The 27,708-nt window shown below is 42.9% G+C and overlaps 1 protein-coding gene across 1 annotated transcript in view; it reads left to right on the top strand.

Moving 5' to 3' along the window:
* Positions 1–27,708, top strand: part of LOC145348417 (procollagen galactosyltransferase 2-like) — a 175,606-nt gene that overhangs the window by 119,009 nt on the left and 28,889 nt on the right. Inside the window, exon 5 of the mRNA XM_080196630.1 lies at positions 2,602–2,806. Coding sequence (XP_080052756.1) covers positions 2,602–2,806 — 205 coding nt within the window. The remainder of the gene's footprint in view (positions 1–2,601; positions 2,807–27,708) is intronic.

The raw sequence follows: 27,708 nt of genomic DNA, 5'->3' as shown, positions 1-27,708 counted from the left end.
GGACGCTAAGGGGCAATTTAGCATGGCCAATCAACCTAACCCACACATCTTTGGACTGTAGAAGGAAACCAGAGCACCCGGAGAAAACCCCCCTTTGCGCTCAGGATTCAATGTCAACAGTTAGTGGAACTGTGAGGACAACAAAAAATACCAGAGAGACCTTTCCACATTGACTCCCAGATGTAGGGTACCTTCCAGCAACAGAACTAGTGAGAAAGATTCAGAGTAATGACCAGGTGGCAGGGGGTGGCTTGTCAATTGTATCAAATCCTGCACGTGGTTTCACCAAGACAACCTAAGGGCATCATACTAACCCAGTCCTTCATAACACATTCCGATTGAGTTACTAAAATTGTTCCTCAGCAGGTTTACCACTTCATCTTTGGTTTATGCACACCCAAAATTTGGCAACCTTTTTGTTTATCCTAAGTTGCCTGTGAACAAGAACAGTTGACATGTCACTGCAATTGCTGCTCCTCTTTAATCATGTCTTTCTGATAAACATTTCTCCTGAGGTTAGACTTGTGAAACAAATATGAGATCTATAAATTTTAATGTGCATGACAATCATTTAAGATGTTGCATGGACAGTCAGCATTTTGAGGCAGTATTGTCTACACTCCTGGGCAAAAATCAGCAACAACCCGGGCTCCACCATTCAGTGGGGCACTTTGTTCTCCATGTCAGCATCTTGAAAGCTGCTGTGTGCGGTGGGTGGGCAATTCTGCAATATCTTCCAGTATGAAAATGGTAGAAGGTTGGGGATACTAACAGCTTAATTGTCAACATCTCAACTGAGATCAGTAACTTTATTTTTCCAAAAAGAAGAAATCAGAAATCCTAGATTTTAAGTGAAAGAATGAAGCCATGAGATTCCGCAGTTTAAGACAAAATAACTTTACTACACAGCAATCAAACAAAGCAAATCACCTTCATTGTAAAATCCAGAATGAACATAAATTAAGCATGAACTTACAGGCAAACTACAGTCAAATACAAAATATAAAATATTTATTAAATGGCAATCGCTCCATCTTATTAATTGGCTCAGTGATGCACTCAGCAATCTAAGTCACAAAGTCCTTCAAACTCTGTCTTCCAAACCAGCCTCCCATTCATTGACTCTGTCTATACTTCCCGCTGCTTTGAGAAAGCAGCCAGCATAATTAAGGACCCCACGCACCTCAGACATTCTCTATTCCACTTCCTCCATTGGGAAAAAGATATAAAAGTCTGAGGACACACACCAACTGACTCAAGAACAGCTTCTTCCCTGCTGCCATCAGACATTTGAATGGACACATCTCACACTAAGTCGATCTTTCTCTACAGCCTAACTATGACTGTAACAATACATTATGCAACCTCTCCTTTCCTTTTCTATGAACAATATGCTTTGTCTGTAAAGCCCACAAGAAAAAAAAATCAGTGTATACTAATACATGTGGCAATAATAAATCAAATCAAAATAAAATCCTCCGAAAGAATTTCAGTTCATGCTCTTCTAAGATTTAGCCTGATCTCCAGCTGACAGCTGTGCACAATCCACTTCACCAAAAATGGCACACATCTGCAGAACCTCCTCAGCTCTACTGTTTAAGACAGAGATGAGTTTTTTTTTAGAGAGTTGTCGGTCTGTAGAATTTTCTTCCCCACAGAATAGTAGGAGTTGGTCCTTAAATTTATTCAAGGCAGAGTTAGATGGATATTTGATGGACAAGGGAGTCAAGGGTTGTGGGGGCAGATGGCAAAATGGAGTTGAGACCACAACGAAATCAGCCATGATCTTATTGAATGGCAGAGCAGGCTCAAGGGGCTAAGTGGCCTACTCCTGTTCCTAAGGCCTATGTTATATGTTCCTCGGGTAAACCCATTTCCGTCTCCTCATAAGCTTTGGTTTCCAACCTCAGTTTCAGTCTTAGTTTCTACAGAAGCTAAAAGGGTTAACCTCCTTTCTCAGTTTCCCTCTTCAATTTGGGCCTGTCTCAAAAAATAATACAAACTTTGATACCACAATTCCATCACATAGTATATGACGCAGTCACCAGCTGTCCTGTGCAAGCATTTCCCAGAGGCCTATATTCAAAACTATTTTAAGAGTGTCAGATTTTGTATACAGATGTTCATGCATATCATGACACTTTTTTTCTTTTAACCTCCACACCACTCTCGCCTATAACCCTTACAAAACGTTTTGAAATCAATGTTAATCCCAAAGACCAAGTTGTGTCACACTTTGTACTGGGCTCAATCCATTCTCATGCTGATATTAAATCATAGAATCCCTATAGACCAGAAGGAAGCCATTTGGCCCATCGAGTCAGTATCGACTCAGCATCTTACCCATCCAATCCATGTAACCCCTAATCCATCTGACCTACACAACTTGAGACACTAAGGGGCAATTTAGTATGGCCAATCCACATAACCTGCACATCTTTGGACTGTGGGAGGAATCTGGAGCACCAGGAGGAAACCCATGCAGACATAGGAAGAACATGCAAATCACCCCTGAAGGAGTTACAACCCTTATACATCACCACCCCCCCCTCCATTTCTTTGTTCAATCCAAGTACAGTTTTGTGTTTTGCTTTCATCCAGGGCTACTACAGAAGGACTCCTGATTACATTCCAATCAGGGAGTGGAAGCGTACCAATTGTTTTCCTGTTCCTATGGTGCACTCAACGTTCCTCATTGACCTGCGTAGGGAAGCTACGAGAAAGTTGGCCTTCTATCCTCCCCACCCAGACTACACCTGGGCATTCGATGACATCATTGTCTTTGCATTTTCCTGCAAAGTGGCCGGTAATTGTTAACACCTAGTTAATCTCCAGTTTTTACATAAAGAGTCCTTACAAACACCAAAATGTCACAAATGTTGAACACGAGAACTGTTGTAAATGTTTAACATGAAATCTACTTCCTTGAATTATTACCTTTCCATTAACAAGGCTGCTTCTTTAGTGGAAAGTGAATATTTAGAAATCCTACAACTGCCAAATTGTTTTCCCAGATTACTGGCAAGATGTATTGATTTTACTTTCTGGCTTGTGTTTCTCTTTGGGCTCTGTTTAACTGGCAGATATCTTGCTGTGTTCAAACCAAATCATTTTATTAACGTGCAAGTAGCTTGGCACACAACTTCATCTGTATTTTGCCAGTAATAATTAAAGTAACGAGCGACTGGAGGGAGAAAAATCTAAGGGTCAGGGACAAAAGGGGACTGCTGGGAGGAGGAGGAAGGGGGGTGAGGAGCGGAGGCCTCAGCCTCTTAATCTGCATAACAGGTTTGAGGTTCTTGCTTCCACTCTGGAAGAGGACGAGGCAGGTGAGGTTGGTGAGCAAACTGCACACGGTACAGTGATGCAGCAGGACATAGGCAAAGAGAAGGGGAAAAGGAACGTAGTAGTGATTGGAGATAGTGGGGTGAAGAGTATTGACACTGTCCTTTGTCACAATGACAAAGTGCACAGAAGGGTGTGTTGTCTGCCTGGTGCTCGGGTACAGGATGTCGCAGCTGGGCTGCAGAGGAACCTGGAGTGGGAGGGTGAGAACCCGGTCGTTGTAGTACATGTGGGTGCCGGCGACGTAGGCAAAGTGCGGACTGAGGATCTGGGGAGGGAGTATGAGAAGCTGGGAATGGAATTAAAAAGTAGAACCGACAAGGTGGTCGTCTCTGGGCTACTGCCTGAACTGAGTGCAGACGGGCGTAGGATTGACAGGATAAAGGAAGTGAATGGGTGGCTCAGGGATTGGTGTGGGAGGAATGGGTTCGAATTTATGGGGCATTGGCACCAGTATTGGGGTAGGTGGGACTTGTTCGGGCGGGATGGGGTTGGTCTGAATCGTGCTGGGACCAGAGTGTTGGCGAATCGAGTAAAGAGGACTGTAGACAGGGCTTTAAACTAATTAGGGGGGGGGAGGGTGCGAGGGTAGGTGACGCTACGAGGTCTAAAGTTAAGGATAGGGTACAGGTAAGGGAAGAGGCCAAGGATGTCCCAATTGGTGGCGTTACGGCAAATAGGGTCCAGGTGAAGGCTGGGATGAAAGCGCTTTATCTGAATGCACGAAGCATTCGGAATAAAGTGGATGAGCTGGTGGCGCAGATCGACACAAATGGATACGATCTGGTGGCCATTACAGAGACGTGGCTGCAAGGTGACAGGGACTGGGAGATGAATGTACAGGGTTATCAAGTGTTTAGGAAGGATAGGCAGGAGGAAAGAGGGGGTGGAGTAGCTCTGCTGATTAAGGATAGTATCAAGGTGGTAGCAAGGGATGATATCGGAGCCAAAGAGCAGAAAGTGGAATCGTTGTGGGTGGAGATTAGGAACAGCAAAGGGAGGAAGACGCTGGTGGGTGTCGTCTATAGGCCCCCGAATAATGATCTGGAGGTGGGGCGGGCTGTTAACACGCAAATAAGTGCGGCGTGCAGGAATGGGACGGCAGTAGTTATGGGAGATTTCAATCTGCATATTGATTGGTCGACCCATGTTGGACGAGGTGGGCTCGAGGAGGAGTTCCTGGAATGCTGCCGGGATAATTTCCTTGAACAGTGTGTGTTGGAGCCGACGAGGGAGCGAGCTATCTTGGATCTGGTGCTATGTAATGAGGCGGGTAGAATTAGGGACCTTGCGGTGAAGGATCCTCTTGGAGAGAGTGATCATTGTATGGTGGAGTTTCTGGTGCAGATGGAGGAGGAGAAAGTGGGTTCCCGGACACGCGTCCTTTGTTTGAATAGAGGGGAGTATGGTAGGATGAGAGAAGAATTGGCGAATGTGGACTGGGGGAGTGCGTTGGAAGGTAGGTCTGCTGAGGAGCAGTGGAGGATCTTTAAGGAGATCTTTCTTGGTGCTCAGCAGAAATTTATTCCGATGGTTAAAAAGGACAGTAGGAAGAGAGGTAATAAGCCGTGGATAACGAAGGAGGTGAAGGAAAGTGTTAAATTAAAAGCGGAGGAATTTAGAGTAGCTAAGAGTAGTGGGCGAGAAGAGGATTGGGAAAGGTTTAAATGTCAACAAAGATTGACAAAGAAGTTGATAAAGGAGGGTAGGAGAAGCTATGAGGCTGGGCTAGCACTTAATATAAAAAAGGATAGCAAGAGTTTTTATAAATATATAAAAAGGAAGAGGCTGGCTAGGGTGAATGTTGGTCCTTTAGAGGATGAGAAAGGGGAGCTAGTGGTAGGGGATGGGGATATGGCTAAGGTCTTGAATAACTTTTTTGTTTCTGTCTTCACGGAGGAGGACGTGAATAATTTGCCGGGTGTTAGCGATGGAAAGGTGGTAGGAATGGAGGGTCTTAATGACATTACTGTTACTAGAGAGGTGGTGCTCGACAGACTGGAGGGGCTGATTGTGGACAAGTCCCCAGGACCGGATGGAATGCATCCGAGGGTCCTGAAAGAAATGGCGGAGGTGATAGTGGATGCCTTGGTGGTTATTTTCCAGACGTCGCTGGATTCTGGAGAAGTGCCGGAAGATTGGAAAACGGCTAATGTTACGCCGTTGTTTAAGAAGGGTGCCAGGCAAAAGGCGGGGAATTATAGGCCGGTTAGTTTAACGTCTGTGGTAGGTAAAATGTTAGAATCCGTCATGAAGCAGGAAATTGCGAGGCATCTTGAAGGGAATTGCTTGATAGGGCGGACGCAACACGGTTTCATTAAAGGGAAGTCGTGTCTGACAAATTTACTGGAGTTCTATGAGGATGTGTCTAGGGCAGTGGATAGAGGAGAGCCGGTGGATGTGGTCTTTCTGGATTTTCAGAAGGCGTTTGACAAGGTACCTCACAAGAGGTTATTGCAGAAGGTCAGGGGACATGGAGTTGGGGGTAGGGTGTTAGCGTGGATAGAGGATTGGTTGTCAAATAGGAGGCAGAGAGTGGGGGTCAATGGGTGCTATTCGGATTGGCGGTTGGTGACTAGTGGGGTGCCCCAGGGGTCGGTGCTGGGGCCTCAGCTATTTACCATTTACATAGATGATCTGGAGGAGGGAACCGAGTGCAGGGTGTCGAAATTTGCTGATGACACCAAGATTGGGGGAAAGGTAAATTGTGCGGAGGGTGTGGAGAGTCTGCAGAAGGATCTAGATAGGCTGGGCGAATGGGCCAGGAAATGGCAAATGGAATTTAATGTTGGCAAGTGTGAGGTGGTCCACTTTGGTAGGAAGAATGGTAGGAAGGACTATTACTTACGTGGCGAAAAACTGCAGCAGGCGACGGTGCAGAGGGACCTCGGGGTCCTTGTGCATGAGTCGCAAAAACCCAGCTTGCAGATGCAGCAGGTGGTCAGGAAGGCGAATGGGATGCTGGCCTTCATAGCGAGGGGGATTGAATATAAAAGTAGGGAGGTCTTGCTGCAGCTGTATAGGGCATTGGTGAGGCCGCAGCTGGAGTACTGTGTGCAGTTTTGGGCGCCGCACCTGCGCAAGGATATTTTGGCCCTGGAGGGAGTGCAGAGGAGGTTTACTAGGCTGATACCGGAGTTGAGGGGATTGAGCTATGAGGAGAGGCTGAATAAACTAGGCTTGTACTCGTTAGAGTTTAGAAGAATGAGGGGAGATCTCATTGAGACGTATAAGATGATGAATGGGATGGATAGGATAGAGGTGGAGAGACTCTTCCCGCTCAAAAAAGACAGTAGGACTAGGGGGCACAGCCTCAAGATAAAGGGGAGGCGGTTTAGAACGGAGTTGAGGAGGAACTTCTTCACTCAAAGGGTGGTGAATCTCTGGAATTCTCTGCCCGTTGAAGTGGTGGAGGCTGCCTCGCTAAATATTTTTAAGAAGCGGGTTGATGGGTTCTTGATAAGAGAGGGGATTAAGGGTTATGGGGAGAGGGCGGGAAAGTGGAACTGAGCCACGACAGATCAGCCATGATCTTATTGAATGGCGGGGCAGGCTCGAAGGGCTAGATGGCCTACTCCTGCTCCTATTTCTTATGTTCTTATGAAATGCAAGCAGAGATTGTTTAGTAAATCCAAATCTCTTTGGTTCCTCATCCTCTTTCCACTGATTCTTCTGATGGTACAACTGTTTTCGAGACACTGTTTCATGAATCCCAGCTGTGGAATTAACCTTTCTTTAGCTGTAAGCTTGTACACTATTAGAGTGTGGAGACATCATGGTCGAACTGGTTGTTGCTTTTCATGTTGCTCACATGTATTGTAACCATTCAATAAGAAGGCCACTCAACAGCTTCTCAAGAGCAACTAGGGATAGGGAATAAACCGTACCATTGAAGCCATATCCCAAATGAATGTTTAAAACTAGCAGTGGGCACTAGGACGAGGCTCAGCTATGACATGGTGGTGATTGAGGGATAGTTGCTGTGAGGGTTTACACATTAATTATGCAGAGACATAGAAACATAGAATCCTACAGTGCAAAAGGAGGCCATTTGGCCTATCAAGTCTACACCGACCACAATTCCACCCAGGCTCTAGCCCCATAACAACATGCCATGACACTAAGGGGAAATTAAGCATGGCGAAATCATCTAACCTGCATCTGTTTCGACTGAGGGAGGAAACCAGAGCACTCAAAGGAAGTCCACACAGACAACGTGCAGACTCCGTACGGACGATGACCCAAGCTACGAATCGAACCCGGGTCTCTGGCGCTGTGAGGCAGCAGTGCTAACCACTGTGCCATGGTGCCATCTTGAGCTGAGCTTTTGCATTATATTTGTGGATTGCTTGTGTCCTGGTGTAATGTCTGCAAGTTGAACCCTGGCCGGAATTCTCTGATGTCATATTCCCCCGCCAGTGAGAGAGAATTTGGTGCTCAACCAAATTTCCATTCACAGCATCAGGACCGGAGAATCCCAGCCGCGGGTGAAGTCGGAGAATCCAGCCAAGTGCCTGCACTTGTGTAATGATTGGATGCAATTCCAAAAATGTCTCCATCACCTCTCGCTCACTGCCTTACCAGAATATATGACATGAAGTTGTTTTCCTACAATTTGCAGGACCAGCAGCCTTTACCACATGACTGAATGAGTCTTTGGTTGATTCAAAGCAGATAGCAGCAGGAAAAGGTAAACAGGGCAGAAGCAAGAAATGGTACTTGAACATCTCTCTGCCAGCGAAAAGGCTGACCAAGTACCAGTCGAGCCCTTGTTAATTTTAGAAATTTTCAAATAACTCTGAATTGGAAACATGTAGAGATGGAAATTCAGCAGCATAATCAGACCAGAGTGAATGAATGGAACAAGAGGGAATTCCAACATCATTGTATAATTTATATATGGATAATCTCAATGAGCGTGTTGATTGTTACTCTGCAGAAGTACTTATTCAGATCATGCTGATCAGAAACAAAAACTCACCCAGAAATTAATTATTATCTCAGCTTGATTCAGATGTTAATGATACCTCCCAAGGTTTTCAATTTTGTAAAAGAAACAACTTGTTGTCAATAGTCTGATGTGTCTCAAACATTGCAAAGTGTAATGTAGCTCACACATTACAACAATGCAGGTAAGCGATGATAGTGTGTTACAGTTCATTCGGGTAGTCTGAATTGCTGTAGTAACATGAAGTTTTACAGGTATGTTGTAGTCTAGAGCTATGGATAGTAATGGTGGAGGTTCCATCTTTCTTTCTATTGCATGGCTGACCAGGAATCTCTCCTGCTTTTAACACCCATAATTGCTGTGTGCTGGAAGGATTTCTCAGTTAGATTTGCAACCTATTTGCCTGCATCATGAATGCATCTACTCCGTGGCCATCAGCTCCAGGGTTGGAACTTAAACTCAGAGCCTTTTTTTTCCATTCATGGTATGTGGGCATCGCTGGCTGGCCCAGGATTTATTGTCAATCCTGAATTGCCCTTGAACTGACAGCATTTACGAGTCAATCACATTGCTGTGGATCTGTAGTCCGGTATAAGCCAGACCACATAAGGATTGCAGATTTTCTTCTCAAAAGGACATTGGTGAACCAGATGGGTTTTTATAACAATTGACAATGGTTTTGTGTCATCATTAATTAGACTTTTAACTCCAGATTTTAGAGGAGGCAGTGGCATAGTGGTATTGTCACTGGACTAGTAATTCAGAGATCCAAAGTAATGTTCTGGGGATCCGGGTTCAAATCCCACCACGCCAGTTGGTGGAATTTTAATTCAATGAAAATCTGGAATTAAAAGTCTAATGATGACCATGCAACCATTGTTAATTGTCATAACAATCCATTTGGTTCACTAATGTCCTTTCGGGAAGGAAATCTGCCCTTCTTACCTGGTCTGGCCTATGTGTGACACCCCAGCAATGATATTGACATTTAAAATGCTCTCTGAAATGGCCTAGCCAGCACTCAGTTCAAGGGCAATTAGGGATGTTTGCAGCGATGCACACACCCCATGAAAGAACAGTTAAAAAATCTGTTTTATTGGATTCAAATTTTACCATCTGCCCGGCATTCTCCTGGGTTTCTGGATTATTAGTCTAGTGGCAATACCACTATAACATGGCTCAGAAACAGGGATTCTACCCACTGCACCAGAAGACCTCCTTGGGTAGACAGATTGAATTCATTCTATATCTTTTGACACTGATGTTTGATGGCAAAGAATCCACAGGAGAAGAGCTTTGGTGCTGAAAGGCCAGGCTTGAGCTGTAACAATTATTTACCTGACTGTTTTCCTAATCTCCACCACCACACCTCCCCCCTCCTCGCCCCCCCGCCCCCCCTCCCCCCCAAGCACCCCTGAAAGAATGATTGGGACCCTGTAAACTCGATGTAAACAGTTGTTATAGCGGGACATTAGGGATCCCATTCTGATAAGGTTACCTGCTCTTATTGTAGTTGTCAACACTCTCAGATTGTCCTGTAGCCTCCAGGAGTTAAAGATCCAGGAAATGACTACAAGGAAACCAGGAGAGAAATTAAAGTTGCTTTTTTATTTCATTTTCTTTAAGCATTTCTGTTTATGATTGTATTAATACTGCAGAAGATGGTCGAAGCATTTGAAGGCAGGCTGACCCGTGATGAAGATTCCAGGAATGTGTTTGCGAATGGACAACTCAATGATTAATGCGAGAACAATGTTATCGGAGTTTTTTAAACATAGGAATTCAATAAATAAGGCTTGAGCATGAAATTGTCATGACCTAATGTAATTTTACAGACAGTATTTAATAAAGGTCCTCATATGAATGTGATGTTTAAACTGAGATGACAGGAGATCAAAGTTAAACTACTAAATTGGACTGTTGTAACCATCAAATCCCTCTGGGATAAGTGCTTAAATTTCTACCATTCATTATATTCATTTATGACCTTGGTGAAGGCACTGCTGATGGAGAGCTGAGGTGTGCACCATTTTCCAGCATTTTCTACCATTGGCCGTACCACTGTAGGCATTTAATCTTTTAACGTTTACCAAATTGTGAATAAGTTTACAAACCCTGTCCCAATCCTGTTCCCTGAACCACTATTGAGCTCAATGGTCCATTAACAAATCTGACAGACAGTTTTTATGTATTAGAGATTCACTGGTGATATTCCCAGGACCATCTTCAGTTTCTAATTGGCTAAAATAAATGGCAATTGAAGTTAGCTTTTGTCTGTACTCACCAATATTAGTGCTGTTTATTGTCTGAACTGGGGAGTGTTAGTGCTGTGTATTGTCTGAACTGGGGTGTGTTAGTGCTGTGTATTGTCTGAATTGGGGAGTGTTAGTGCTGTGTATTGTCTGAATTGGGGAGTGTTAATGCTGTGTATTGTCTGAACTGGGGTGTGTTAGTGTTGTGTATTGTTTGAATTGGGGAATGTTAGTGCTGTGTATTGTCTGAACTGGGGAGTGTTAGTGCTGTGTATTGTCTGAACTGGGGAGTGTTAGTGCTGTGTATTGTCTGAACTGGGGAGTGTTAGTGCTGTGTGTTTGAATTGGGGAGTGTTAAGGCTGTGTATTGTCTGAACTGGGGTGTGTTTGTGCTGTGTATTTTCTGAATTGGAGAGTGTTTGTGCTGTGTACTGTCTGAACTGGGGAGTGTTAATGCTGTGTATTTTCTGAATTGGGGAATGTTAATACTGTGTATTGTCTGAACTGGGGTGTGTTAATGCTGTGTATTGTCTGAATTGGGGTGTGTTAGTGTTGTGTACAGTCTGAACTGGGGTGTGTTAGTGCTATGTGTTGTCTGAACTGGGGAGTGTTAGTGCTGTGTATTGTCTGAACTGGGGTGTGTTAATGCTGTGTATTGCCTGAACTGGAGAGTGTTTGTGCTGTGTACTGTCTGAACTGGGGAGTGTTAATGCTGTGTATTTTCTGAATTGGGGGATGTTAGTTCTGTGTATTGTCTGAACTGGGGTGTGTTAGTGTTGTGTACAGTCTGAATTGGGGTGTGTTAGTGCTGTATATTGTCTGAATTGGGGAGTGTTAATGCTGTGTACAGTCTGAACTGGGGAGTGTTAGTGCTGTCTATTGCCTGAACTGCGGAGTATTATGCTGTGTATTGTCTGGATTGGGGAGTTTATGCACAGCAAATTGTAAGAATTGTGAGGGTTTGTGCTTGCCATTGGTATCATTGCATAAAGCTGAACTGCCTGTCTCCGCCACTCAAAAGATAAAACTGTGCAGGTGATCTACTGCTCAAATTGTCTGGAGCTGCCGAAAGTGAAGGATGTTTCGCTGTGCCACCTTGTGGGCGGCAGAGTTGCACACTGGTTAGCACTTCTGCATCACAGTTCCAGGGACCTGGATTTGACTTTGACCTCAGTGACTGTCTGTGCGAAGTCTGCATGTTCTCCCCGTACACGTCTATGTCTGTTTCCTACGGGTGCTGCAGTTTCCTCCCACACTCCAAAGATACGCAGGTTAGTTGGATTGGCCATGCTAAATTGCCCCTTAGCATCCCAAGATGTGTAGGTAAATGGATTAGCCATGTTAAATGTGTTAGAGTGGGAGAGTGGGCCTGGGTAAGACCTCTGTCAGAGATTCAGTGCAGAATGATGGGCCAGATGGCCTCTTCTGCACTGTAGGGATTCCATGATTCTATGATTCTCATCCCCTGTGGTGGATCGGTTGCAACTGGGCCAGAAAGTCCTGGTCAAAGTAGCGTAACCAAGAACTGGAAAATGGGGTTAGGCTGGATTGATATTTTTTATTCAGTGAGATGAATAGCCTTTCTCTGTGTTGTAAATTGCTATGTTCTTTGAAGATGTAACAAGCAAAATAGATAAGGGGAATCTGCAGATACATTATATCTGGCCTTCTAGAACGCATTTGATAAGTTGTTGCACAAAAGGTTAATACACAATTGTAAAGTTCTAACTATGTTAGGAGTTGTGAGGTTTACACAAAAAAGACATGGTTTGCACCAATAAATTCAAGCTAACAACAGCAACTTTATTTTAGGAGGTCTTGTCTGTACGCAGTACCAACTGAAAATAAAACAGCACACTGTGCAAATACCTTAATGGCATAACCAACAAATCAAGTGTTGAGCTCTTAAAGCAACCTGCAATCCTTTTAAATATATAACAAGGAAAGATCACATGAGATTAAGGGTTATCGATTTAGTTTGGATAGCGGACTGGCTAACCGACAGAAAGCAGAGAGTCAGGGTGGATGGGTTGTTTTCTGGTTGGCAAGACATAAATAGTGTGGTGCTTTAGTGTTTGGTCCTTGGGCCCTAACTATTTACAATCTATATTAATGACTTAAATGCAGGGTTAGAAGGTACTGTAGCAAAATTTGCAGGTGACACTAAAATAGGTGGAATAGTAAGTTGCAATAAAGAATTAAGAAGTTTACAAATGGATATGGATAAGTTAGGTTAATGGGCCAAAATGTGACAGATGGAGTTTAACATGGATAAGTGTGAAGTTAGCCAATTCAGTCAGAAAAACAGAAAAACAATTTATTATCTAAATGGAGAGAAACTTCGGAGTGCTTCAGTGCAGAGAGATCTAGGTGTCCTCGTGTCAGGTGCAAGAGTCACAGCAAATTGATACACAGGCACAGCAGGTAATTAGGAAGGCAAATGTAAACCTTGCATTTATAGCTAAAGAAATAGAATATAAAAGTATGTAAATATTGCTGCAGCTGTTCAAGCCGTAAGTGAGATTGCACCTGGAGTATTATGTACAGTTTTGGTCCCCTTGTGGAATGTTGGAGGCAGTTCAGAGGAGATTCACTAGATTGATTCCAGAGATGACAGGTATGTTTTATGAAGAGAGATTGAAAAATTTAGGCCTAACTTCTCTGGAGTTTAGAAGAATGAGTGATGATCTAATTGAGATATATGAAATGACAAAGAGGATTGACAAAGTAGACATAGCAAGGATGTTTCCTCTTGTGGGGCAATCTAGAACAAGAGGTCATAGTTTTAGGGAAAGGGGCAGCAGATTTAAAACAGAAATGAAAAACGACTTTTCTCAAAGAGTGTTGAATCTGTGGAATTCGCTGCCCCATAGTGTGATGGATGCCAGAACATTGTGTAAATTTGAGGAGTTAGATAGTTTTTAATTAATAATGGGTTGAAAGGTTCTGGAGAACCGGGCAGGAAAGTGGAGTTGGGATGGAAAGGAGATCAGCCACGATAGAGCAGGCTCCTCCTGTTGCGAGTTCTTATGTTCTGATTCAATTAATGCATAATTAATTTGTGTCACCTTCTATAAAGGGTTAGTTGTTAATTTTTTTATATAATATGCTGTTTTAGAAATAGCTATTTTGTGCAAAAACTGTTGCTGTTAAAGAACCCCTTGTTTATCTTATTCAAAGAATCATTCCATTGATACTGGAAAATTAGACTTAAATATTTTGCCTTCAAGATGTGACTTCTTGTGGGGAAGGGCATTTGTATATATTTACTTAAAATGTCTTGAAGGTATACAGATTATTCATGCTTCTCAGTGAGTAAATGCTGACTATAACGTGACTATTATAAAGATATCTTAAATGTGCCCTTTCCTCTATTCTCCCTCTAACTTTGCGGATGTATGTAGACCTATTAAGTCACTATATATGTTATCAACATTATGGGCAGAATTTTCCCATTCCACCTGCCATGGGAATTGTAGCGTGTGGGACAGAACCACGCAAAGGTCTGTTGACCTTGGGTGGGGTTTTCCAGTCTTGGGTCAAAGCACAGCCAGAAAATCCCACCCTATATATAGAAGCATAGGATGATACTGCCCAGGAGACCATTCAGCCCATTGTGCATGTTCTGGCTCTTTGCTAGAGTTATCCAATTAGTCTCACTCTTGGGTTCTTTCTCCATAGTCCTGTAAATCTTATCCTGTCAAGTATTCAGCCAGTTCCCTTTTGAAGGACGTTGTTGAATCATCTTCTGCCACATTTCAGGCAATGCATTCCAGATCATAACTCACCATGTAAGAAAATGTTTCCAAGTGCTGTCTCATCCTTTTGCCAGTCACTTTAAATATGTGCCCTCTGGACATGCACCCTTTCTGCCTCTGGAAACCGTGTCTTTTTTAGTTTACTCTTATCGAAACATTTCATAATTTTGAACACAAAATCTCCCTTTAACCTTTTTTTTGTCCTAAAGAGAATAACTGCAGTTCCTCTAATCTCTCTACATAATCGCAAACTGTCTTACTTGCTACCAGCCTTGTAAATCGACTCTGCACCTTCTTCAAGGCCTTGATCTCCTTCCTAAAATGTGGTGCTGCTATTCAGCCACAGTAGTCCAGTTGGGGCCTCACCTGCACCGTATAAAGGTTTAGCATAACTTCCTTGACTTTTCATTCTGTACCTCTCTTTAAGCTCCTGGATATTTTTGTGTGCAGGGTGTACACTGTGCCAATATGCTTGTAACCCTTAAGGGATTGCAATTGAATGATGCCTACATATTTATGGATCACAGTATGTTCTTGTTGGTAGATATGGTGGATAACTGAGCTGGGGTATCTGGGATCATCCCTATCCTATTGGACACAGTGACATTCAATACCTTGGATTTGTGTGTCAATTTTTCCTTTTGACATTTGGGGTTGCAAAATATTAGCTGTGGTCCTATGTTTAGATCCATTGCATGTGTTTGTAAGTTTCTTATTACTTTGGAAGACTCCCATAGACTGAACAACATTTACAATGTACAAGCTGATCACCACTTTGCAATGATACACCCAGTAAGTACCCAAGAAGTAAAGTCATTAATCCATTGCCGAAGGCAGCAATTCATTAGTTTGTGAAGGGGTTGCAATAAAAGTCATTACACTCCCTAGGGATAGGCCTATAATATGGCAACAATCAGAGGTCATTATGAATTCACTCACTACAATCATGCTGGTTATACTTAAGCTCTGACAAAAAAATTATCACAGAGGGGCACAGTACCTGATAACTGCAAACAGATGATCAATTACTTTTGTGCAATGCATTTCTTTATGCTAATCCATAACAGATCAATTGTAATGTTTCATTCATGGCTTAAAAATAACATCATAATAATGCCACGTAATGATCAAGGAAAGGTCACTTTGTTCACCTCTTCTAAACCATTTTCAATTTTACACCTATCTTGCCTTTGGCCTGCCATTAACCATGACAGCCACTAGTCTGCACAATTTCTGCCCCCCTCCCCTACCTCACACAATCCCCCTCCCCCCACCCTCCCTCACCTCCATCTTAAATGTCCTACCACCAATATTCTTTCTCATCCTAACCAGTGACCCTCATCCTTGTTCCCTTACCTGGAACACTAAGGGGCAATTTACCATCGTCAATGCACTTAACAGAAAGGACCTTCAAAACCAGTGGCCCAGTCCACATGAAAAACTTCAGGATTGTCCTCAGTTGGCTCCTGGTATGATAATGGAGAAAACAGGGCCATCTGTGGTTTATACCGTCCAAAATTGGATGGTTCTTCTAGAACTGCTCAGCAGACCAGGATCCTTGTGCAATGCAAAGATCACCTGGATTCTTTCCTCCATTACAAATTATGTTCTCAAACTTCTCTCCCCTGTCCTCTCCACTCTCATCTCCAAAAGCAAGGAAAGACTCAGACTATCTATGGGGTGGCATCCCCTACTTCCTCCCATTCCCCTAGTCCCTTTAAGATTCTCCCCTGACCTAGTCCCGAACACACAAGTTCCTCCATTTTCGCTTCCCTCTCTCCTCTTGTCCCTTTCACACTCATCTGAAACTCACCTCCTGCTCCCTCAGCCCTATTCCTAGCAAACTGCTGACCATCCAACTTCCCTTTCTGGTCCTGCATTAGCAGATGTTGATAATGATTCTTTCTTTTCTGTTATGGGTCCTTCCCCTTCCAATCCACCGTCATCTCCTCACTCATTAAATAAAAAACAACCCTTCACGATATCATCCGCAAATGCAACATGTATGCTGATGACACCCTCTTTGGCCTCACCACTACTTGTTTTGTCATGTGCACTATCTCAGGAGTAGGGAGCCCGTCAGGGTGTGTGAACTGGACTGGAGACCTTCGCTTGCGTTGTAAAGCCACTGACACTGGTCCTTCTTGAGATCTCGCTTTAGTAGGGGCGCCAGTCTCTTCTGCTTCCATTTTGGAATCCGTGTCCTCATCACCTGGAGACTCAGGCATGATGTTGAATTCCTGTTATGGCTCGGTGCTGGCAGTGATAATGAAGCTTGCACTGGCACGGACTCCATACTCCTGAGATGGTCTAGATGTTTCCTGACAATTTTGGACCATATAAACCACAGATGGCCCTGTTTTCTCCATTATCATCCCAGGGACCAGCTGAGGCCAATCCCAAAGATTTTCATGTGGACTGGGGCCACTGGTTTTGAAGGTCCTTTCTGTTAAGTGCATTGACGATGGTAAATTGTCCCTTAGTGTTCCAGGATGTATAGGTTAGGGGAATTAGTGGGGTAAATATGTGGGGTTACGGGGACAGGGTCTGAGTGATGGGCCGAACGATCTCCTTCTTCACTCTAGGGATTGGTTAGAACAGGAATTGGTATGTCTTGCTGGAGTTATAATTAGTCAGAACATTGAATACAGGAGTTTGTACATCTTGTTTAAGTTGTAATTAGGACATTGAATACAGGAGTTCATATGTCTTGTTGAAGTTGTACAAGACATCGGTAAGGCCACACTTGGAACAATGTGTACAGTTCTGGTCACCCTATTATAGAAAGGACGTTATTGAACTAGAAAGAATGCAGAAAAGATTTACTAGGATGCTACCAGAACTTGATGGTTTGAATTATAAGGAGAGATGGGATAGATTGGTACATTTCCTCTGGAGTGTAGGAGGCTTAGGGGTGATCTCATAGAGGTCTATAAAGTAATGAGGGGCATAGATGAGCTAAATAGTCAATATCTTTTCCCAAAGGTATGGAGTCTAAAACTAGAAGGCATAGGTTTAAGGTGAGAGGGGAGAGATACAAAAGGATCCAGAGGGGCAATTTTTTCACACAGAGGGTGGTGAGTATCTGGAACAAGCTGCCAGAGGTAGTAATAGAGATGGGTACAATTTTGTCTTTTAAAAAGCATTTGGGCAGTTACATGGGTAAGATGGGTAAAGAGGGACATGGGCCAAACGCAGGCAATTGGGACTAGCTTAGGGGTTAAAAGAAGGGGCAACATGGACAAGTTGGGCCGAAGGGCCTGTTTCCATGCTGTAAGACTCTATGACTCTATGAGGGATTCTGTGATTCTATTCCCTCAGGAATAACTGTGATGAATGCCTAGCTGGCTGCCAGCACTTTTCCTCATGCTCGAATAGAATGGATGTGGATGAATGGTTCACACACAATACTAATTACAAATCGTGCCATTTCAAATAGTGTTTCTGTCTTTTCTGAGCACCTGCCTGCAAGCCTCAAGGATAGTAAGCATGGTTAAACTCCCAGCATGGTCCAAACTACTTATCTTACACTTGTTGGTCACCAGGGAATTTGATCAGTTGGGCTGTAGGTTGAAGTTTCTTCCTGATACCTCAACCAACGTTATCAAGAACACCCTCCGATGATTTTGTTTGTGTGTGAGTTGCTGCTACATTTTTCTGTAGGTAAAGGTAAAGTCACCATAATCACAGGTGACTATACACTACTCATCCCTTTTGAGGGGGAGAGTTGACTGGTGATGATTTAACCTGAGGGTCAGTGCACCTCAGGCAAGGGACAATGTTGAGAAGGCAGCGCCTTCATGAACAATCTCAGCCAGTAAGGGAATTGAGCCCACGCTGTTGGCATCACTCTGCATCACAAACCAGCCATCCGGTCAAATATATTTTCCTGTATTACAATGTTACTACATTTCAATATTCTTTCATATTGAACTATGAGGAGAGGCTGAATAAACTAGGCTTGTACTCGTTAGTGTTTAGAAGAATGAGGGGAGATCTCATTGAAACGTATAAGATGATGAATGGGATGGATAGGATAGAGGTGGAGAGGCTCTTCCCGCTCAGAAAGGACAGTAGGACTAGAGGGCACAGCCTCAAGATAAAGGGAGGGTGGTTTAGAACGGAGTTGAGGAGGAACTTCTTCATTCAAAGGGTGGTGAATCTCTGGAATTCTCTGCCCGTTGAAGTGGTGGAGGCTGCCTCACTAAATATATTTAAGACGTGGTTTGATAGGTTTTTGATAGGCAAGGGGATTAAGGGTTATGGGGAGAGGGTGGGAAGGTGGAACTGAGACACGACAGATCAGCCATGATCCTATTGAATGGCGGGGCAGGCTCGAGGGGCTAGATGGCCTACTCCTGCCCTTATTTCTTATGTTCTTATTTCTTATGTTCTTATGTTCCTTCATTGACTGTAAGGTGTTTTAACATGTCCCAAGATTGTGAAAGGTGCTATATAAATGCAAAACATTTTACCTTTCTATGGTATTTTGCCTAGAAGTATGAATTATGACAAATTCAGTTTGCTAAAATCATGGAACAAGAGATGCAAAAGTACAAAACCCACTGCTAGGGGATAAGGCAGGTGTAGAAAACTGCAGTTGGACCAGTGAAATATTGAGTTTTAACTGTGCTCATCAGCATATCACAGTCATTGTTATTGACTAACATTGTGCTGTTGTCTCACAATGAAAGAAGTAAATACATTTTTGTTTGATCTTTATTTTTAAATTCCTGGTTAGCACTGCTGCCTCACAGTGCCAGGGATCCGGGTTTGATTCCTGGTTTGAGTCACTATCTATGCAGAGTCTGCATGTCCTCCCTATGTCTGCATGGATTTCCTCCGGGTGCTCTGGTTTCCTCCCACAGTCTAAAAGTTGTTCTGGTTAGGTACATTGACTATACTAATTCTCCCTCAGTTTACCCGAACAGGCACTGGAGTGTGGCGTCTAGGAGATTTTTTACTTCATTGCAGTGTTAACGTAAGCCTACTTGTAACACTAATAAATAAACTTTTACTTTTTAAAACTTTAAACTGTCAACCTTCCCCCCGAAAATGATGTTACTGATGATGGTAATGACAAAGATTAAAACCTTAATGAAAGAAGTCAGTAGAGGAGAGGAATATACAAAGATTTCTTACTGATGTTTACATTTGATCCCTGAGTTTGGATGAACAAAATTATTCTAAATTCCACTTAATATTATCAAATTATCAATTCTAAATTGATAATGATGTAAACAGTAAATTGAGCTACCAAACAGAGTGTCATGGAGTGATCCCAAGGGAATGTTCCCAAGGGAATGTTCCCAAGGGAATGTTAATATCTCGTCTAATGACCTTTGAAGGAATCTAGTTGTACAGACTGGTAGGAATAATTTCATGCTCTTTTACAAATATCATGGAATTCCTACATTGCAGAAAGAGGCCATTTGGCCCATTGAGCCTGCACCGACAACAATTCCATCCTGACCCTGTCCCCACGTATTTATCCCGCTAATTTCCCTGATACTAAGAGGCAATTTAACATGAGCAACCTAATCCGGGCATCTTTAGATTGTGGGAAGAAACTGGAGCAGCAGGAGAAAACCCACGTAGATATGGGAGGATGTGCAAACTCCACACAGTCACCCGAGACCAAAATTGAATCTGGGTCCTGGCGCTGTGAGACAGCAGTGCTAACCACTGTGCCACTGTGCTGCCCTATTAAGTAAGTATATTTAAACTCTGCCTCCTGCAGCTGAATGATTGAATGAGTTAGTGCAGAATTTTTTTAGAAGGGGTTTTCTGTCCCCTGACAATAGGTAAAAAGTGATAATTCTGAGGTATTTACTCCAGTTTAGTCTGCATATATCTTAATCGCTTCTACTCTTGCTTGATGTTATTTTAAAATTAAGACTGCAGCCACTAGATGGTGCTGCCGCACTAATGTACGAGACATATAGGGACATAGGACCTGCTAGGTGAAAAAGACCATAGAGTTCACTATCTATCGTGATAGTGTGATGATGTTGCCCTCCTCCTGCACAATCTTTTGTGTTGCTGTTGATGACTGGTAGCAATCAACCATTAAGTCCACAACACACCAAGAACACCACATGAGGAAAACCCCAGAGGTGGAGAACTTGTGGTCAAAATTTTTCTCCAGCTTCTAGTTTGAGATGATTTTTTTCCCATTTTAAATCTTTTCAGATTTCAATGTCATTCCAGATGGTGATTATTAAAAATTAATTTTGCACAGCCATATGTTAAAGGGTTGTTTGTGGAACAGACATTCACAGAAATTTCATTGCAGTGTTAATGTAAGCCTACTTGTGACTAATAAATAAACTTTAACTTTGGTTTGAAATTATCCTTGGCAATCCAATGTGCCAGCCATGGCATCAAATTCATCCTGTCACAGCTGCTTACACTCAGATTGCAATCTTTTTAATGCACCTTATTTTTACCATCTGTTTGAAATTAAGAATTAAAGACTTTTTATGGGATGTGATTGCAGTTAGGAGGTTTCCTGCCTAGTTTAAACTGGGGAATGCTCCCAATCTGGGAGCTGGGAATGCTCCCATTCTGAGTGCAGACTGCAGTTTCTATGGTGCAGAAGGAAGCCATTCAGCTCATCAAGCTGGCACCAACAACCGATCCCCATAACCCCACATATTTATTCTACTAATCCCACTAACACTAAGGGAGAATTTAGCATGGCTAATCCACCTAACCCACCTACCTTTGGTCTGTGGGAGGAAACCAGAGCACCTACAGGAAACCCATGCACACACGGGGAGAACCTACAAACTCCACACAGACTGTGACCTGAGGCTGGAATTGAACCCAGGTCCCTGGAGCTGTGAGGCAGCAGTGCTAACCACTGTGCCATCGTACTGCCTTAATTTGTTGGGGGGGAAGAGCGCCACACATTTTCCCTAGAAAATTAATATTCCCCAGAAAGATCCAGGCCAAAACTCACTAATGAACACAGTTATCTGGGAGATCAGGTACACTATGAGTGCGTTATTACGACCTCGCACTGCCTGTCAGTCAGCGTGGTGAGGTTATAAGGTCACATGAGAAGGAAAAAAATCAGAAATGTGCTCATTTTCACACACGGATCCCATCTTACCAGATACTTTGTCTGGGTGTGAACAGGATTGCTTCCAAAATGGTGAGGTGTCAATATATATGTATTTGAATATATGTATATGCACTTCAATCTGATTAGCAAGTTCGGTACTTATTACCTTTCTCGTAAGATTGCACCCTATGTCTTTAAAGGACTAACAAGCTCAGTTGCTGCAATATATATAGAGAACTAAATAGCATTTTCTAATTGCACTCCAATCGCTAAATATCCATGAACTAAGTGGCTTTTTAGGCCACTTCAGAGGGTCAGTTAAGTGGGGTCTGGAAGGTAGCCTGATCTCTCCCCTCGAACCAGCCTTATTGTTAGTGAACCCCTTAAGGGAATTTTTCCAATGTCAGTATGGCCCACTGCCACATTGCTGGATAAACCCTGGGAGCTTTCCAGTGTATCTTTCTGGGCACTCTGTGGCATGTGGAGCATCCCACATGGCAATGGCACCACCAATGCACCACAATCTACCCCATCCCCACCCTTATCAGCAGGGCCACTGGTGTCCCCCTAACTTGTCTCACCTGTGTTGGAGGGAGCCCTGCCACTGAGGCACCCTCTCCCTGGAGCTGTAACCTCAGCATTGTCCACTACAGGTGTGGACGCTGCTGCAGCTACCAGACTTTCAACTTTCAAACTCCACTATCTGCATTGGTGGGATTCGAAGCCAGTTCCTCGGAGCATTACCCTCTGGAGTACTAGCCCAGTGACAATACCCCCACCTCCCTTTTGGCTGGGGTCAGTGCCTGGTGAGAGAGAATAACCTGTCTGTGGAGAATCAATGACGAGAGGCTCATCTAGTTTAATATCATTCCTGAGAGTGAGTTGTGAACTTAGGAAACATGTCTTTACAGAGAATCATTGGAGCATGAAATGCTTTGTCACAGGCAGTGGTTGAGGCAAAACCATTCAATTTTTAAAGGTCAGATTAAATTTTAAATTTTAAAAAAATTTTAAAGTTTTAAAAATTGATAAAATTGTAGAGGTCAGCAAGGAGAGCAGGAAGATTAGGTTTGGATTGCTTCCAGCAAATCACCAACACAAATGTGATGGGCCAAATGGCCTCTTTTTGAACCATGAACACGCTCCTCAACTTTCTAGTGCTTGAAAATTGGAGCCTTTAAGCGCACATTTCCAAATCTTGGTCAAAGTTTTCTGCAATGAGGCCTTCTCTTAGGCCTCCAAATCTACCTTGAAAACAAGCCACATTTCCTTAACTTTTTCCATGTTAAATAAAATCTCAATACCTCTCAATAGCTTCTCTGTCACTCATGGCAAGCAAACGAATGAGAATAACATTTTCCAGTATTTCGTGGCAAGAATGAGGCCTGACAACACTTCTGTAATAATAATATAACCTCATTTGATTTGTATTTTTGCTGATTTGATTTGCTTGTGCATCTTACTCCTGCTAATTGTTATAAAATATTTTTAGAGATTTAATCAGTATTGTGGAAGTTAGATTACAACAATTGTGAAAATTAAAGTTCCATAATTGTCAAAAGAAAACTCTTGTCAAGTAATGAAAAATGCTCATCAGCATACAGGGCCTTCATTGAAGCCAATGCTTGTATCTTCAGGATAAACTGTAAACTTCACCCTGTGTAAGCCCCATAAACATCTCATTCCCAGTCTTCACCAGAGGATGGAAAATAAGACATTTCTATAACAAAATCCAAAGGGCAAGATATGGGGACATATTATGCTAATGAAGGATTAGCAGGAGATAGTTTTCTATTGGATAAGAAAGAGCAAAAGACTATGCTATGATTGGTGGAACTATTTGCAATTGAAGGATTAGAGAATTACCCATTTCTTATTTGTTGTAATTAACTATAACTGCTAAATTGTTTGTATGTATCAACAGAACACCTTGCAATGCTTTGTGCTGCATTGTGGTCTCACTTGTGCACAAGTTATTGAAGCTTAGAAATACTCTGGTTTTGAGTATTGCCTGTGCCCAAAGCCGATGACAGTATAACCTTTAAATCTTATATTCATTCAGCATGTCGTACCATGAATTTGACAACAACTTAGTTCAATTTGTTAAACTATTGGTCTCTAGTTCCTATGTATGGCAAGAGGTAATTTTAAGTAACATTGTGTATATGAACAGCATTCACAATCTGTTTATTTACAAATATAAGAACATTCCTTGTCTCTCATTCACTTCCAGGCAGGGTTAAGTAATTAGATTTATAGCTGTAAGTAATATCTCTTTACTTGATCTTTTCCCAGTATATCAAATTTGTTTAAATATATACAGTATATTTATACCTATTCCGGGCTTTCCATAAAATATTTGTGTTCAGGACAACACATGATGTTTCTGCTGGTGATGAGTAACCCTCTTATGTGGCACTGGGTTGAATATGCAAAGACCAGAGCATAGAGCAAGCTGTCCTCTATATCTACTTCTGAGACTAAAGATAGGTCTCTTACTATAGATGACAAGGAAACTCTGAGGCTTTGGGACAGCAATTGCTTGGCACAGCCACAGCTGGAAGGTGTTCCCAGGAAACCAAGTATGAGAACATCTCCAGGGTTTTGATGTATATTGTGGCTGAGATGCAAAGAGACAAGCAGCCAGCAAAGAACCACTTCACCGCCAACTGGTGAAGCCACTCTTTGATGGAATAAAATATATGGACATACTTGGCTCAGGAATATGTGGACAGACTGTGCCAGGGACCTGGGCTTGATTCCCGTCCTGGGTCACTGTCTGTGTGGAGTTTGCATGTTCTCCCCGTGTCTATGTAAGTTTCCTCTGGATGGTCCGGTATCTTCCCACAGTCCAAAGATGTGCAGGTTAGGTGGATTGGCCATGCTAAATTGCCCCTTAATAACATGGGGACTCGTTTTGGTAAATGAATGGGGTTGTGGGGATAGGGTCTGGGTGGGATTGTGGTCGGTGCAGACTCGATGAGCCAAATGGCCACCTCTGCATGGTAGGGTTCTATGATTCTATTCTATGATTCTATAAGAAGGATAATGATAATGTACAGCTCCCTATATTACTTGTTTCCTTCAGGTGCTTCAGTTTCCTCCCACAGTCTGAAAGCTGTGCTGGTTGGGTGCATTAGCCATGCTAAATCCTCCCTCAGTGTACACGAACAGACCCGGAGTTGGTGAGCAAGGGATTTCACAGTAGCTTCAGTGTAAATATGCCTACTTGTAAGACTAATAAATAAATTTTAAGTGCCGCTGCTACATAATCTTATTTTTTGCTCAAAGTGTATGGATAGTAATTCTTCTGGAATAACGGAATAGGGGCCTCAAGGTTCCCACTAGTCCCCATCCAAGCTGACAATTGCTGGGATGCACCTATTGAATCGAAATTGTTGACATTGAAAACCAATCGCTTTGAACCAACTGATAGTATTCTGTAGGTGGGTCTGATAGGCATTGGTTTTAATTTGCTCCTCGCTAGCATTGCCTTCCAGAACAGGAAGATGGACAAACTACCTAAGTGGTGGCAGGAACTTAAAATTCAGTGTAGGATTGTTCAAAAATGATGCCCATTTATCATATCAAATTTTTGTTGCTTTTGTCTCATCAGAAGCCATCTTGAGCACTGAGCTTAAATAAAGAATCACAGTATAGATTGTAGTAGGGTCAATCCGCTGCAGTGCCCTTGTTGTAATAAGACATTGAACTACCATAGTCATAACTCGCTCTTTCTATGAATAGTACTCAATGTTATTCAGTAATATTATTTCAATATTACTGAAATTGTAAGAGTGAAATTGGACAGGTGAAATGCTTCTTTCCATTGTAAAACATAGCAACTGCTATTTTTGGTTATATCCCAATGTGAGCATTAAGGTGTGTCTCACTATTCAAGGTCATGGCTTTCCTCATTTCTCTGAATAATTGTTACAGCTCCAGGTTATTGTCTGGGGACCCTCGCATATGGAGGTCCTGCGAGAATTTACCAAAATCTGGTGTGAAAAACCTTGCAACGCCTCAAAGTGAACTGTAAATTCTTCAAGGTTTTAGGATCTTGCACTGTGGCTAGTTTTTCCTTACGATCCATCTCAGTCTGCCACTCTTTCCTGTTCTTTGCAATCCAAGAAAGTCTGCCTCTCTGCACACCAACTGAGATTTTATTTAATGTTTATCAGAAAACCAGCAAAAGTAAGAAAAGGGATTCTAGTTGTTCCTGAGGTTAGCATATGACATGGAAATATCAGATATCTCAGTGTTAACATTTTTAGCGTCCTTTGAAATATTCACGTCAGGGCAGAAAAAAACGATAGAGCTATTTTGAAATCCGGCAATACCGGGAGCTATCTGGTGCAAGTCATAGCTGCTTTGTTCCAATCAGTGTCTTTAATCAGTTCTGAGAAAAAGCCATTAACAAGGTCATTGCAGCATAATGTTCTCTCCTGATAATGGATCGCAGGGCCATGGAATTCTGCTGCTGTGTATTATGCAGGGCTGTAATTTTAATGAGCCCTATAATCAATCGCTAGCCTCCATCCCCCACCTGGTGAATGAATTAGTTGGAGATGGCATTTTGACTAGAATCCCTTGGGTGGGATATTCTGGCCCTTCTTGCCAATGGGATCTTCCAGTCCCGCCGAAGACTCATCTCTTTCCCCCCTCCCTCCCACCACCCGCAGAAGATCTGGCCGATGGCAAGCTGTCTCCGCCACCAGAAATTTTTCTGCGGGTGAGACAGATAATCCTGTCCCTTGTTCTTCCAACAAGGGTACCCGGATTCAATTCCGATCTTGGGTCACTGTGTGGAGTCTGCAAGTTCTCCCCATGTCTGCATGGGTTTTCTCCAGCTGCTCTGGTTTTTTCCCACAATCCAAGGATATGTGGATTAGCTGGATTGGCCATGCTAAATTGCTCTTTAGTATGCGGGTGCTCCAGTTTCCTCCTACAGCCTGAAAGACATGCTGGTTAGGTGCATTGACCCAAACAGGCGCTGGAGTGTGGTGACTCGGGGAATTTCATAGTAACTTCATTGCAGTGTTAATGTAAGCCTTACTTGTGACATATAAATAAACTTTAACTTTAATATCAAAAGATGATAAATGCGCGGGGTTGCGGGGTTTGAGGCTGTGAGCCTGGGTAAGATGCTCTTTTTGGAGAGTCAGTTCAGATTGATTGGCCTCTCTTTGTCCTGTGATGACTCTATGGTTCTAATTCTTTAATAAAGTTAAGAAGATCCAATTTCACTTTATGATCCTAAATTTGCCATTGCTTGTATGGGGGGGCGGGGGGGCGAAGCGGCAGCAGCGGCTGGGGGGTGGCAGCTTGTATCAAGTGTAATTTTATTGCCACAAGGTAGTAACAACATCCTGGTCAGTACTCATGCATGGTTGAAATTTTGAAGTAGAGTTTTTGCTTGGTACATCTCGTAATGAGAGGACAGGTTTAGACTGGTACTAATCCTGCCCCTTGAATAACTGTGACCCTGTATATGTTTCAGCATTCAATTGTCTGTGTATTGAATGCATGCGAATCCCCCCAACAGTATGTTACATACTGGGCTTCCCAAATCTACCCACTTAAGATTTATAATTCTGGAGTCCATAATAATGTAATTAGCTCTTGTTTCAAAGAAAGCTTCAGTAGACAGGATTTCCAGGGCATGCGGGAATTCTAGAGGCCCTGGCTGGGTGTCAGGTAGCCAACCCTGTATGTTATGATCCTCAGGACCCTGAGTTTTATTGCTGGTCCAACTTCTGGGGTGGGATTCTCCGGCCGCACTCGCCTGAAAACCAGAGATTCCTGCCTGACTTCAGTAGGCCATTACATGGGCCGCCCCCTGATTGCTAGAATTCCAATGGTGGGTGGGATGAGAGAATTCTGGCCCTGATCGTTTTATCTGGTTTCTGTTTTTCCCTCTTGGGGACACTGTCCTTTCTCAGAGTTACAAAGCCAATGCATAGAGTGGACAGGACAAGCCCTTCATCCATCCCCTTGGTTCAAAAACCAATTCAAATTTGAATTGAATCCAATTCATTTTCCCCACAAAGGGGACATACTGGATCCAAGCTGACAAGAACAGGCATCACACTGATTTTGGACTTGATCCTGTGCTTGATCTTAATCAAAAGGCCGAGGAGCTTGCTGTTGGGGATAATGTTGTTCCTGCCTGGAGTTTCGCTGATCGCTATTCCATTCATCCAATTTGTATGAGGACCCACGTTTCAATTTTTTCCCACTCAAGGAACAGATAAGGTTTTGCACAACATTAAACATAAATTTTTAAAACGTGCAGCTATGAAATAAAGAAACAACTTGCTGAGCAAAAAAAGTCAA

The sequence above is a fragment of the Carcharhinus amblyrhynchos genome, chromosome 9 (genome assembly GCF_965287045.1).
Source record: "Carcharhinus amblyrhynchos chromosome 9, sCarAmb.v2.hapA, whole genome shotgun sequence".
NCBI classification, from domain to species: Eukaryota; Metazoa; Chordata; class Chondrichthyes; order Carcharhiniformes; family Carcharhinidae; genus Carcharhinus; species Carcharhinus amblyrhynchos.
Note: the sequence above shows the minus strand (reverse complement) of the source record. Positions and strands in the feature narration are given on the sequence as shown.